Source organism: Chrysoperla carnea, chromosome 1, assembly GCF_905475395.1.
Source record: "Chrysoperla carnea chromosome 1, inChrCarn1.1, whole genome shotgun sequence".
NCBI classification, from domain to species: domain Eukaryota; kingdom Metazoa; phylum Arthropoda; class Insecta; order Neuroptera; family Chrysopidae; genus Chrysoperla; species Chrysoperla carnea.
Genome location: NC_058337.1, coordinates 37,507,883 through 37,523,054, shown reverse-complemented (window position 1 = coordinate 37,523,054; position 15,172 = coordinate 37,507,883). Strand labels below are relative to the sequence as shown.

The 15,172-nt window shown below is 28.5% G+C and overlaps 2 protein-coding genes across 2 annotated transcripts; one reads left to right on the top strand and one right to left on the bottom strand.

Moving 5' to 3' along the window:
• Window positions 1–2,388: 2,388 nt before the first annotated feature.
• LOC123291088 (proteasome subunit beta type-6) lies at window positions 2,389–4,534 on the top strand. The gene is made up of 4 exons (XM_044871542.1): window positions 2,389–2,561; window positions 2,740–2,807; window positions 2,868–2,999; window positions 4,108–4,534. The coding sequence occupies exons 1-4, from the start codon at window positions 2,481–2,483 to the stop codon at window positions 4,508–4,510; spliced, it is 684 nt and encodes a 227-aa protein (XP_044727477.1). The 5' UTR covers window positions 2,389–2,480; the 3' UTR covers window positions 4,511–4,534.
• A 7,739-nt stretch (window positions 4,535–12,273) lies between these two features.
• On the bottom strand, window positions 12,274–14,866 carry LOC123291085. The gene is made up of 6 exons (XM_044871538.1): window positions 14,717–14,866; window positions 14,020–14,574; window positions 13,190–13,434; window positions 12,906–13,130; window positions 12,584–12,845; window positions 12,274–12,506 (listed from the first exon to the last, which is right to left on the bottom strand). The coding sequence occupies exons 2-6, from the start codon at window positions 14,567–14,569 to the stop codon at window positions 12,325–12,327; spliced, it is 1,464 nt and encodes a 487-aa protein (XP_044727473.1). The 5' UTR covers window positions 14,570–14,574; window positions 14,717–14,866; the 3' UTR covers window positions 12,274–12,324.
• Between the last annotated feature and the right edge of the window lie 306 nt (window positions 14,867–15,172).

The following is a 15,172-nucleotide window of genomic DNA, read 5'->3' as shown; positions in this document are numbered from 1 at the left end:
TATTATGATTTAGAGTTTAATAAATAACTTAAAATAATTTCCTTTTTTATACCATGCATATATGTAATATGCAAGGTATACTAAGTTTAGTCCCAAGTTTGTAACGCTTAAAAATATTGATGCTACAAACAAAATTTTGGTATAGGTTTACATAAAATAACCTAATTAGCCCATTTCCGATTGTCTGTCCGTCGGCCTGTGAGCATGATAACTCAAAAACGAAAAAAGATAGCTGAAATTTTTACAGTGTACTTAGGACGTAAAAAGTGAGGTCGAGTTCGTAAATGAGCAACATAGGTTAATTGGGACTTGGGTTCTTAGGACCTATCTTGTAAACCGTTAGAGATAGAACAAAAGTTTAAATGTAAAAAATGTTCCTTATAAAAAAATAAACAACTTTTGGCTGAAACATTTTTTCGTAAACATCACTGTTTACCTGTGAGAGCGCAAATTAGGCGTAAATTGTATAGTATGTATTATATGGGAATATCAGTTATGTATGTGTGAAATGTATGTATGTATAATGTGATAGAGTAATAAACACTGTCTATGCATGGTATTTCAACAATTAACTCAGTCAATTGTTTGTTTTCACTTGTTTTATTTGTATCACGTCAATCTTAAGTTTAAAACAAGTGAAAAGTGACTGAGTTAATTGTTTAAATATCATGTATAAAAGTCGTGTTGAATATCAGTACTTGCATTATTTTTTTATTAATTAGAAGAGTTTAAAAATCCAACATAATTATGGCTGCCTTTCGGCCACCATTTATTTGCTTTTCAAAAATTTCGAAAGTATTCGAAAGTATTTCTAGAATTTTTGTTTTCTTTTTTCAAAAGTATTTCATAGAAACCACTAGTTGAAGCTGCCAGCAAATTTTCAACTCCAGAAACAGTTTTGAAGATGGGCACCAAAGTTTTGCCTTAATATGCGCCCTCACGGGTAAACTGTGACTTTTACGAAAAAATATTTCAAACAAAAGTTGTTTATTTTTAAATAAGGAACATTTTTTACATTTAAACTTGTGTTCTATCTTGAACGGTTACACAAGATGATTCCTACGGATCTAAGACCCAATTGGCTTACTTTGTGCATTTACGAACTTAGACTCACTTTTTACGCCCTAAGCACGCTATAAAAATTTCAACTTGATATCTCTTTTCGTTTTTGAGTTATCTTGTTGACAGATTTTAAGAACACGTATACTAATATTTTGTTCGTAGCATCAATATTTTTAAGCGTTACAAACTTTGGACAAAACTTAGTATACCTTAATATATATTACATAAATACATGGTATAAAAACCATACAAATGTGAAACTCCGCTAGTGTATCTGAGTGCCAATCATATAGTACCCCATAGATATAATCCTTTATGTGTCTATGATACCTCCTTATTTGTTACGTGGAGCCCTAACCCACTCATCAGAACTATGACCCTTTATTATATATTTGCTTAGGAACTAAGGTTGTATGGAATGACTCTTTCAACTGATAACTGTAGTTCAGTTTATATACTGAAGTTGCTTATTATTCGTTGCATGCATAACCAAATCTAGCACTGCGAGCGGAAATATCCATAACCACACGCTAAAAAATAGCACAAAAGTAATTTGCGTATCTTTAAACGATAAGGGATATACCGCGGATACTATCCTGTGTTTAGCGGTAGTTTAGCGTGAATAGAATATTATCTATTTTTGACCTTTCTCAGATTTATTTTAGCGTAAATGATAGCTTTTAGGTTACTACTATCAATGTGACATCTTAGAGCCGTCACATCTAATAGCCAAGCTATTCTCTCCGAGATTCAAACGACATCTTTGCTTTTATACCAAAGAAATTTCGACTATGAAATTTTATTCGAAAAAGATATACGTGCTCTATCGTGTGTTTAGCGTGAGTTTCACATTAAGATAGTTTGGAGTAGATAATAAGCGTGAACAGGATATTATTTAGGTTCTAATCATTCACTGGTCCATGTTCAACTCTATGATTACGTTCATTCACTGATATTCAGAAAATCTGAGAAAAGCTCAAAAAACTTGGATACTATCCTGTTCACGCTAATCATCTAATCCAAATTATGTTAACGTGCGACTCACGAACGGAAATGTTGATTTCAATCTTGTATGTTGAATACCATACACATATAAAAGAGATAAATATAATAATTTTTAACAAAAAAAATTTTGCTCCAGAATTATATAATAAAAAGCTCAAAAATAGATAATATTCTGTTCACGATAAACACTATGTGTTCGTATAACCTCATCCGTTTTTAAAACTACTATACTCAGGTTTTACTATTATTAAAATCCAACTTGCTGTTTTGGTTGATTATAAATAAATATAGTCGAAACAATTCCTCATGAATGTATTCATAAGTGACAAGTAGTTTTAAATTGAACAGTTTTAGAAGCTTGAAAACATAATTGATTTTGTTCTTGTTATTAATTTAAATAAAATTTAATTAAAATGACGGATGTAATGTATAACAATCAATTAGCATCCAACTTTCTGACACCAGATTTTTTGAATACCGAATTAAGTACCGGCGTAAGTAATTTTATATTTTTCATATTAAAATTCCAACTTAACCTCAAAAAAATTGTATAATGACAAAGCGGTTTTGTTTTAAAATTATTTTAAAAGAGAATGAAATTTTCCCTCCGTTTCTCGAGAATCTGCATATTATTAAAATTATTGGTCTAAACAATCGTATTTTGAATTTCAGACAACAATAATGGCCTGTGAATTTAAAGATGGGGTTATCTTTGGTGCAGATTCAAGAACTAGTAGCGGGTAAGTTGTACATGTTCTGAAATAAATATAAGTTCAAAATATTAACATTGTTGAATTTAGGATTTACGTCGCCAATCGAGTAACTGATAAATTAACTCGTGTTACTGATTCAATCTATTGCTGCCGCTCTGGATCTGCAGCTGATACACAAGCTATTGCTGATATTGCATCTTATCATTTAGCGTTCCATGAGTAAGTCTAGAATTGAATATTTTTCCTTTTACTTTACAAATTCAAATCAAAATCAAAGTTTTACATATTTTGCTGTTATGAAATCAATATTTATTCAAGTTTTTGGGTACTGTGTAAAAAATTATTTATTGGTTTGTAAATCGATTTTTAAAATTTGAATGCAAAACTGTCGCTTAAATTCTAAACTAAATTTTTATACCATGTATATATGAAATATACATAGTATATTAAGTTTATTCCCAAGTTTGTAACGCTTAAAAATAATGATGCTAGGAAAAAAATTTTGTCATAGGTGTTCATAAAATCACCTAATTAGTCCATTTCCGGTTGTCCGTCCGTCCGTCTGTGGACACAATAACTCAAAAATGAAAAAAGATATCGAGCTGAAATTTTTACAGCGTACTCAGGACGTAAAAAGTGAGGTTAAGTTCGTAAATGAGCATCATAGGTCAATTGGGTCTTAGGTCCGTAGGACACATCTTGTAAACCGTTAGAGATAGAACAAAAGTTTAAATGTAAAAAATGTTCCTTATCAAAAATTAAACAACTTTTGTTTGAAACATTTTTTCGTAAACATCACTGTTTACCCGTGAGGACGCCAATTAGGCGGAAATTTTATAATATGTACTATACTTGATTAACAGTTATGTATGTGTCACATGTTTGTATGTGTAATGTGATAAAGAAATCAACACTGACTATGCATGGTGTTTCAACAATTAACTCAGTCAATTGTTTTTCACTTGTTTTAATTAAATTGAATTGAAATTGAAATTATTTTAGGTAATTGGATCATTTCAGGCAAAGATTTATCTCGTTTTTTTTTTTTTCGTAAAGTTTTAAATTTATTAAGTAAAACAAATTTTTTTAATTTCAACAAAATTTCACTTTTTAAAATGTTGCAAATAATCTCTTTTCAAGCCAAAAAGTAACATTTTTATATTTGTTTATAAAAATTGTTGGCATTATTTTACAGTAAAACATCCAGAAAAATTGATTTCAGCACTTCAAAATACATAAAAGTAACTGTAGTGTAGCCTTAAACCTCGATCGGCTACGATAAGTTGACTGATTTCTAAATTAATTCGATATATGAAATTGTTCATAGAATGGAGTTGGGCGAGCCACCACTAGTTGAAATTGGAGCGTCTGTATTTCGTGAAATGTGTTACAATTATCGAGATTCATTGACGGCTGGAATTCTTGTAGCTGGTTGGGATAAACGCAAGGGTGGGCAAGTCTATTGTATTCCAATTGGTGGTATGTGTACTCGTTTACCAATCGGTATTGGTGGATCCGGTTCAACATATGTATACGGTTATGTTGATGCAAATTACAAACCAAATATGGAAAAAGAAGAATGCATTAATTTTGTTGTGAACACGGTTGCATTGGCTATGTCTCGAGATGGATCATCTGGAGGTTGCGTACGTGTGGGTATTATTACTAAAGATGGAATTGAACGTAGAGTTATTTTGGGTACTGAATTACCAAAATTCTTTGAAGGTTAATTTACTTTTTTTTCATTTATCATTTTAATATAATAAAATATTTTTAAAAAATTATTCTGTATTTAATTATTTACATGAGATACTAAATCCTTCTTCGAATGGCATTCACAAATTGAACAAATGGAAATAGAAAAAATTATCAGGAAACAAGTAGTATCAAAAAATATTTGAAACTAGCCAACAATAAAATGGATTATTAAACTTCCCTGTATAGGAAGTTATTGTAATGGGTCCGATTTTCGAAATCGAAATTTTCAACATATCTTTACGTTTCATGGTTAGAGCATGGTTTTAACACCAATTTGGAGCAAAAGTATATATGTGTGTGTGTACGTTGATCATTATTACGTCGTCGATATCGCGCATAAAAAAATGATATCGACTTCACTGCGATTTCGATCGAAGCATATTAACGACAATATGATCCGAAAAAAGTTTCATAACATTCGGTCGAGTTTTTATTTTTACTAAATTTTTTATTATGCTCGGAAGTTATTTGTGTGGATCTCAAGGTTCGCACCAGACTCTTCCCACGGCTTGTTATTTTTGGATTTTAATTACCATAGACAACGATTTATCCAAATCGGGAATAAAAAGCATCAAAAAATATTTGAGGCTTGACAACAATAAAATGGATTATTATTATTTTTGGGTTTTAATTGCTTACTTTAGACAATTATTTTTATTCAAATTGCTAACAAACAATCTTCGTTTTAAGATATTTAATCCAAAGATTCAAAAAATAAAAAATTAATATCAATTGTCAAGTGGATAAGTAGTTCTCGGGCTACCATCGAACATCTCTCAAAATTATAAGGCTTCATGTATTCCGGCAACACGATAGAAAGCACTCACACATTTGTCAAATGAACCAAATTTTTGTGTTATTTAGGTCAAAATTACTCTGTCAAACAAGTTTAATCAAATTCAGAAACAAAAAGTGATTTGTTGTTTTTTCCGATTTTGTCATAATACTTAAAATAATTCAAAAAAAATCAAGACCATTTTGTTGTTTCCAAGTTCGATAAAACTCAATCTAAAATAACAGAGAATAAATAATTTTTTACGAATTCATGTATAATTATTTTTATATTGAGCAACATTAGCAGTACACTTTTTTAGCATTTACAGTTACAATTTTAACAAATTCAACAGAAGAAACCGAATAAATTATGAGAATGTTTCAAAATTTTAATGAATATTATCAATTATATGAATACATTGTTACATACATATATTATTGGAAAACGTTTAATAATAATTTTCAATTATGAAATTAAGTATTATAATACAGTTGAATCTCGATAAGTTCAAGGGAAACACAAAATATTTTAAGTTATAGAGGTTTTAAGTTATCAAGTGTCTATGTTAGGTAAAGGTTAATATAGAGGTATGTACATGTTTCTATGTACCCTAGTTAATATAGAGGTATGTACATGTTTCTATGTAGTTACTGAGGGCCTATACAGAGATTATTTATTTAAGTTATAGAGGTTGCGTCTTTTAAGTTATACAGGTTTTGGGCTCTGATGGGAAGGGAACATAGTATTTTTTGAAGTAACAGAGGTTTTTATGTTACCGAGGTTTAAGTTATCGAGATTCTACTGTAATTATACGTGACACTTAAAGTATGTAACACAATTTATTAATTAACACTGAATATCACAACATCAAAATGAATATTTTAAATTCTTCACGCGTCCCTTTCAAAAAGAATGATTATTAATGGATATTTTTCAAAATTGATAGTATCGATAAGGATAATTTTCAAATAAATTTCATTTTTTTTCTAAAGACAGTTGTTACACTGAGGAGAAAATTTAATTGATTCGCATGATTAGAAATCCGCTTAACGACAAGTTTAAATTTATTAAAAAACTTATCTAAAGCATTAGCTCGGAATATTTTAGAGTCCGAAAACTGCTACTTTCATCAATTTAGAATTGTATAGTTTGCATACAAACTACTTCCTCCTAAAACTTGATTCTAGAAGATGTCTCAAATAACGATGAAAACGTTGGTGTCGCTTCTTACTCTTTACTTTCAGTATGTTTTAATTAGCAATTTAACCAATATTATTTCGAGTAGCATAGATTTAGAAAATTTGTTGGATTAAGCATAATGAACTTTTAATGAGGTTATTTTTATACCATGTATATGAAATATACATAGTATATTAAGTTTAGTCCCAATTTTGTAACGCTTAAAAATATTGATGCTAAGAAAAAAAATTTGGTTTAGTTGTTCATAGAATCACCTAATTAGTCCATTTCCGTATGCCTGTCTGTCTGTCGTCTGTCCGTCTGTCATCACGATTACTCAAAAACGAAAAGAGATATGAAGCTGAAATTTTTATAGTGTGTTTAAGACGTAAAAAGTGAGGTCGAGTTCGTAAATGAGCAACATAGGTCAATTGGGTCTTGGGTCCGTAGGACCCATCTTGTAAACCGTTAGAGATAGAACAAATGTTGAAATGTAAAAAATGTTCCTTATAAAAAAATAAACAACTATTGTAAGAAACATTTTCTTACAAAACATCATTCTTGTAAACATCACTGTTTATCCACGAGGGCGCTAATTAGGTGAAAATTTTTTAGTATGTATTAATATGGGAATATCAGTTATGTGTGTGTGGCTATTTAAGAGTGGAAATCTTTATTTATTTACGTCTATATCAAAATTGTCTATACATGGTATATCAACAATTAACTCAGTCAATTGTTTGTTTTCACTTGTTTATAAAATATTTTATCCAATTGGTTCTCATTCTTTGTTTATTTTGTAGCTTACTGATTTTAGATATTGTGTCTATTCGATTATTTCATTCTGGTTATTAGCTACCCGATTGTCTTAATACAATAGCATAGTTAATAATCGACTTCTTTACATTTTTCAGCCCTGGTTTCGCGTTTGAGCATTCATTAATAACAAAAATATTTTTTTATTGTACAAAGTTACTCAGGTACTATTTATATGCATTTAACTATCTTAACCAAATCAGTGGTTTAATAAAAGCTAGTTAAATATATATAAGTGGTAACAACTTACTGAACAACTCTGTATAAGGCAATAACATTAATAATACAAACTCCTCAGTGCTAGACTGTCATGTTTTATAAATTTATTAAATTTAAATGATCGCATTGGAAAGCGTATTTTTTTTTAAAACATTTCACTTGAGTAAATTTTTGAATCTGTTTGATTAAATTAAATCACAATTTCAACGATATTTAATATTGTTTGAAACGATTCCCATTTTGTAAATGGCAAAATTTTTATTATAATATCTTTTATATATAAAAATGCAAATTATTCATATCAAGTAACAATGTTGTTTGCTTAAATAGAAACAAAATATCAATGCTCTAAAATTTGTCTATTTTTGAACGCATTTAATAACTTTAAATTCTCATCTAAAGGTCAATTTTGAATTATGTTTAAAAATATGACTTTGATAAATGCATTAATGGCGGTCTAACTGATTTAAAAATGATATTCTATTCCTTTACTTTGTTATCGTTAAGGCTATATACTTTTATATACGTAAGTCGTAGGTACAACGCATAGCAACAAAATTACATCATCCAGATCACTACCACCTAGACTTAGAAGCTTTCTGAGTCTTCCATGAAACAACCCACCACCTGAAGGTGGAAATATTTTCGGAATGACAAATCCTGTTGTAAGCAGATGAAGCTACAGGGTTTTATGGAGGTTAAAATCGATGCAGTGCGCCCCATTTTCTAGTTGACATTTTTCTCGAGAAGCATGGATTCAAAATATCAAGCATTCTATGCCTAACTCCCCGAAATTACAAAGAATATGTGGAGATGCTAATTACTCTTCATACTATATATTTGAGAATACTCGGGGAGAGGGGAAGAGGGGTTCTCTAGATTGTGTGTGTACGATAACATCCAGTCAAAAGCATCACGACCAGTTTTAAACTATCAAAATTGAATGGTTTAATTATGATTATACACAACTTCATAATCATAGCGAGTTTGTTCAAGCCGCTCTTCGTTTTGGAACATCATGATGCTGCGGAAATCCCTCGGAGCAGGGGCGTTTGGAATCGCCAATCTAGCAGCAGTGAGTCGACTGCCTCATTGCCCTTCACGTCGTAATGACGCAGCAGTCAAATCAGCACTCATTATTCAGTAGCAAGTTATGTCAACATACAAATGTTTTTTCCAATCAATGCTATTGTTAATAATCTTACATCAAACTTAGAAATGCAATAAATCGTTTCATTTTACACAATTAAATCGCATTATGATATCAACAAACCGATTTCTTTGATCGGTTTGACCACTTTAACTGGATAAAAAATTATTCCAAATTTTAAGTAAAAAAACTGGAAGTTTCCTAGATTGTACAACTACAACTTTAGTAACTTGGATAAAAAATGGTCATTTTTGAATACCTTCTTTTAGTTTAATTACACGTAGACAACATTGCATTTATAAAATCCATAAACATGTTAATTTTGTTCTTCGAGGAATTTATAATTCAAATTTGACTGGTTTAATTTTATACTGAAAAATAAAACTCTATTGACTAATGTTTTTTATTTTAATTCTTTCATATATAAAATAAATAAAAAATAAAACGCTTTACGAGTTATTTTTAAAAATAAATTTTTTTTGGATTGAATAACAATGATTATTAATTTTTATACTTTTACTTTAGTGTATATCTAAATATTATTTGTACATATTTTAATAGGACGTATTTATAAATTTATCATAAAGACCACAATATATTTGCACAACATTTATATTTTAGTAACAAGGAAGAGCTTTTTGTTTTTTAATATTCTTTATAAAATTTCTAAAAAAATGTCTTTTTCATAGTGAACTTGTATCAAGTATATAATAAATAATATACGGACGATTTTTTTAAAAATACTTTAATGTCTTTTTTTAAGCGTTTTTAAAGAACAATTTTTGTTTTCAATCACTTTTTATAGTGATAGTGTTATCATGAGTTTGAGTTATCACGATAAGTGATGTACTTATTGACTTATTAAAGAAAAAGAAAGAATGTAAAACAGTGTAAAATCGTTTGCAGAAATATATCTCAATTCACTTGTAGACACATAATGTCAACGCCACCAGTAGCTGCCGAACAGTCGTAGAATTGATAAAAAAATTCCCAATACTCTAAAGAGACTTAATAGATCATTATATGAGCCGAAAAAGATAATTGGCAACGACTCAAATTTTTGAAACTCCTTCCAACGACAATTCTAGTCTAGGCAGATAATTTTCCCTTATGTTTTTTTAAGGGACAATTTAATCTGTTTTTGGGCCGAAATTAATCTAATTGTAATTTCAACAGCTTGACGATTGTTCAGAAAAATTGATAGTAATTTAAGATCCTTTTTAAATAACCCTAAAAGTTTTCGAAAACATTATTACTAGATATTTGTTTTATAAAATGTTTTTTATTGTTTTGGATAATTTTTTAAATTCTACAGATTTTGTTATCAACTTGTAAATACTTTTCAATTTACTAATAGGTAATAATAATGTGGACGTTGAAATTACTGCTACTAATGAATTTATATTCCTTGTACAGTCCCTGTATTTAGAAGTGCTCCCACAGGGTCTACTATACGCCGATAAGTAATGATTTTTTAAGAAAAATCAACAGCATTTTGCGTACGTATACTGTTCAACAGTTTTATAATTTTCAATATGCGACCATAGGTAAAAAACTTCCTTCAAAGCCATTGACACAATATGATTTTATCTATCTATTTCTATTAATCTATTCCGGAGACATTTTAAATTAATCCTTTTTAGATTTTGTAAAAAATCGCAAATTAATTGGATGTTATTCTTAGTTTCTCCAAAATATGACTAAATTATTAATTATTCAATGGCTTAAAAGGTGCGACTTTTACAAATACATTTTACGTGAATTTATATCCACATAACATCTTCGATTAACAGACGAATTTGATTTTACAAATTTCGTACATGTTTTTATAACAACAATTGTAGTATTTAATCAAAAAATAATTTATATAATTTAAATTCAGCTCTCCATTTATATCAAATATCCATCATAATAATATTAAAGAGATTAAAAAATCTCTTTAAAAATTACATTTAATATAGTCTTCTAAGTCAGTCATAAACTATAAAACATCTATTTGTTATTTTTTTACTAGATGATTAATTAGAAACATTTATAAAATAAAATAGTAATTTTTTAATAGCGGCTGAAGCGCTAATAACATTTATATTAATATTCAGAATGAGTATATGTTTGGAATATAGATAAGTTTCTAAAATAAGGTACTCTTACACCAAAAAAAATAAAAACATAGAAATTGTATTGAAGTAATTATTTTGTATTGGGTTCACTTAAACATTTTTCACAGTTCTTTTAAGTGCCACTTTGTGCAATCTAAGCGCCATCAAAAAGTATATAGCTTGATTAAAAATATAAAACAAGTGAATTTTTCTTGCAAAAAATTACAAAATGGGAACTTTCAAATATACAAAACATATAACATTCACATAAAGTTACTTTTTCCTTAGTCGATTTTATCAACTAATTTGATCAAAAGTATTTCGGAGACTTAATTGTATTTGCGTTTTTAAGATATATATAGATTAAAATAGATTCGTTCAAATTACAATCTGCGGTTGGACCACGAGTTAAAACTTAATCTTATTTGCTACTTGCTATCGATGTTAGATGTCTATTAAATTTCCATCATTAGTCCTGGTTTTTTTTTAATGACGAAAAACAATCGTACGTCGTTCGTGAAACTTACTTTATTTTATTAAAACCATACATTGGTAACAATAGACGTTAAATTAAGGACTCAAGAGATATTATCTTCCAATCTTTTTATGAGACGAAGGATTGAAAACAAAACAAAGTTAAACGACTTAAAATTTATCGTCTCTTGTCCCTAATGTAGAAAATATTATCACGTTTCCCACAAATATTATAAAATTACTGTTTACAGTGAAAAATTATTTTTAACGTCCGCGTTATTCTTGAATTAAAGAGTACCAAGAAATTTTTAATTTGATATTTAGCGAGATATGTCCTCGTAAAAGATAATGAAAAATGTAAAGGATACCCAAATACAGTAATTACTTCTCACAGAATAATTGGTTTTAGTTCCATAAAATCAGCCAATACCACTTAAATTTTAATATTGTTTCCAGTTTAATGTAATTTAATTAAACATTTAACTGTTAGTATGTAAATTGGCACATGATATATCTTGCAAAATAAAATATTTATGCAATAACAACACTATACTTTTGGCAGAGTACATGCACATCACAAATTTTACATTAATAAATACGGTTAATTAAAATTTTGTTAAAAAATTTATCAACAATTTTATAACTGAAAGTTAAGAAAAAAAACCTAACGTAGTTGTATTATATTTTTAAGATGAGCTTTTAGCTAAGAAATTTTTTTTATAAATCTAAATTTACAGGGTGATTAATAATTATTCAACAATCACAGCTCTTGAGGTCACAGTAAAGCATTTTTTTTCAAAAACTATTTTTTGTTTATGTCACCCTTCTGTTTTTTTTTAAATAAAACAAAAATGGCATAAATATATAAGATATATTCTACACCCATACAATCCTAATTATATTCTAAAAAATGCTCAATGGTTAAAAACAAAAATATTATACCCTTTCAATACGCAAATGCGTTAACAACTTTTTTTATAATAAAACTTAAAAATATCACAATTTGAATGTCGAATTTCAACTAAAAATTATTTTCTTTTTATAAAATTCCATTTAAGTAACATAATGTGTCGTTTAAGCTAATCCAGTTGATTCAGATGAGTATTCATGCTCTGTATGATTTAACTCACATTCGTTTATTTGAATCTCTTTGAAGTGTGATTTATATAATAGACCAACACCCAATAAAACAATTGGTAATCCCAGTAATGAGCAAATTAACTCACCGGATACGGAAGGAGACCATAAGAGCATACCTATCTCAGAAATATAATTAGATCATTTTCAATTTTGTTAATCAAATTAAAAATTTTAAATTAATGTTATTACTCACCATCATTTATTTGAAATAAAGACCACCAAATACCAGTAATAGGTAAAGATACTGTCACCATAGCGACAGTAAATACAGCAGATTGGCTAATCGCTAAAAATTTAATGGAAGTTACACTGAAGATGACATACTCCAATGCAAATGGCCATGCATATAATGAAATATTAGCACATTCATCGGGTTTTTGATTAAAATTTGGTATACCAAAATGACATAGTAAGCCATTAATTTGATTATTCCAAAATTCAGAAAAATTATGTGCCTAAAATATATATATAAGAAAATAAAATATATACTTAAGCAAGTTTAAAATTATTCATACTTTTCCAACTCCTGGAACGAAATCGGTCCAAAATAAAGCCACAATCATAAACCATGTGAAAAAATGGATCCAAAATGTTAATGACAAAGTAGAGTTTGATTTTTTTCGATGCAATTCAGTATGGAAACGTGGTGATGTTTCTGTGGTAGATATCGCATCTGATGATGATACAAGACGTGAAACCGTGGATAATAGTGATGATGTTGTATTCGAAAATCCTACAGGCTAAAATAATATTATATTTAATAAAATAAAGTAAAATATTATTGACGATAAATTATTACTTGTGACAAGATTGGGACCAAACATCTTTCCAACAATGTAAAATGTGCAGTATAAAATGCGAGACCGAGGATGTATATACCAGACCACAAAGCATGTGTTTCATTAGCCCAATCACCTGCATCGTCAGCACGTGTTTCACGTTCAAAACCACGACACCGAAATTCATCACATAAACCGTAATCGACAGATATAAATATCCCCACAATTATCGTTGTACAAGAGAATATTCGTTGTAGTTCCATTACTAAAAAACATAATTATATATTTTTTAAACATATAGACTGGTAGCTCTTTAACCAGAATAAAATGTCCATGAATCCTAAGCGTATGCCAAATTTAAGTGTCAATTATATCAGGATATAGAGAAACTGTGCAAGGATCAATTGAAATTGAAAAAATATTATTATAAAACTATTTTTAAATGTCAACGGTTACAAAGCTGTCTGTATGAGGGCCTTCTTTTGTCCTCGATTGTATTTCCTGTACATCTTTAAACAAAGATTTGATAAAAAACCATTTGGAGTGAAGCCTATTGTTTGCGATTTCTATGTGTATCAGAGCTTGGGTATTATTTAGATGATTTAAGGTATTATAACATATTTATGTGCTAACTCTGGTACGCGCAGAAAACAGAAAGCTTTTCCCTAAATTATTTTAATCAAATTTATATTTAAAGATAGGAATCATACATTCAAAAATAGTTTTCAACTCGTAACAATAGTACTCGTAAATAGTTTTTTACTCGTAACGACTTATTATTTTCTTCAAAAATTTACATACACTTCGGTTTCATGCTTTTTATATGAGAATGTATAAAAACAATGCTTACATTTTCTACAAAAGAAGAAGTAAAAAATTAGTGCAAATACTAAAATTATCCCTTTAATTGGATCTTGTAAATGACACATTACTCGTTTTTGATCTGTAGAATATATAATAAAAATCGCCGCAATTCCTAATGAGATACCAATCTTAAAAATATAATCCAAACAATTATTTGGATTTCTGTAATTCGAATTTTCAGTTGGGGAAATCGAAGTATCATTTTTTAAGTAATATTTGACTATCATCTTACATGCAAACAAAATTAATACAGTTACGGTAGATGTAAAAAATAGAAGCGTATATGAGTCGCCTTTAGAATTAACAGCGTTAGAATAAAGGGGTAGTGCAATTAAAAGAAATGTGGACGTAAAAATTAAGATACAACCGAGACCAATAAAGTATAATTTTGATTTAAATGTCTCAGATTGTGCGGTATTAGGAATGAAACATTCTTTTTCATTTGTGGTAGACGATGGCAAACAGGGTTCTTCGTTTTCTGTCATCCAATCTTCATCACTGTGTGGCAACAATTCGTCAACATCTCCATCATCCATTGTCACTAAAATTTAAAAATACCGCTTTATTTCATTATCTTAACATCAAAATACAAATCGGATTTAATTATTGTGTTTTTATAAGAATGCAATTTAAACCCCACCTTATATAAAAAATTTTGATAATTTTTGATTTTATTAACTCACCTAGAAATTTTTAATGTAACTATAAGCGAAACACTGAAAAGTTTATTACTTGATAATTGCGGCTCGTTTAATTTTAGTAAAAACGATATTTGTCACTTTAGGATGCTTCCATGTTATTTATTATTTATATGTTTAGTATGTTTATAAAGTGTATGTAATGAATTGAGTTTGCGCAAAAACATATTGCGCGATGTTTTACAAATTATTCATAATTTTGCCATTTTATGTAAATTCAAAATTTTGATAGTAATTATTTCAAATATTGAATTATAAATTATTTTAATTATTTCTCGCAAACAATTAATATAAATTTGTACTTATTCATATTTGTTCGAAATACTAAATTCAAGATTATAATCGTTTATAACAATGAATTATTATTATATAAAAAATTTTAATAAAACGCTATTCTCTAGATTTTAAAAATTATAATTTTAACATAAATTATTTCATTTA

What these genes read in the sequence shown, in the direction of transcription:
- LOC123291088 (XM_044871542.1), top strand. Translation starts at nt 2,481, where the DNA reads ATGACGGATGTAATGTATAACAATCAATTAGCATCCAACTTTCTGACA. An exon ending in ATACCGAATTAAGTACCGGC is followed by an intron (nt 2,562 to 2,739) that starts GTAAGTAATTTT and finishes TTTGAATTTCAG; the next exon opens with ACAACAATAATGGCCTGTGA. An exon ending in TATCATTTAGCGTTCCATGA is followed by an intron (nt 3,000 to 4,107) that starts GTAAGTCTAGAA and finishes AATTGTTCATAG; the next exon opens with AATGGAGTTGGGCGAGCCAC.
- LOC123291085 (XM_044871538.1), bottom strand. Translation starts at nt 14,569, where the DNA reads ATGGATGATGGAGATGTTGACGAATTGTTGCCACACAGTGATGAAGAT. An exon ending in CTTCTTCTTTTGTAGAAAAT is followed by an intron (nt 13,435 to 14,019) that starts GTAAGCATTGTT and finishes TATGTTTTTTAG; the next exon opens with TAATGGAACTACAACGAATA. An exon ending in TTTATTTCAAATAAATGATG is followed by an intron (nt 12,507 to 12,583) that starts GTGAGTAATAAC and finishes TTTCTGAGATAG; the next exon opens with GTATGCTCTTATGGTCTCCT.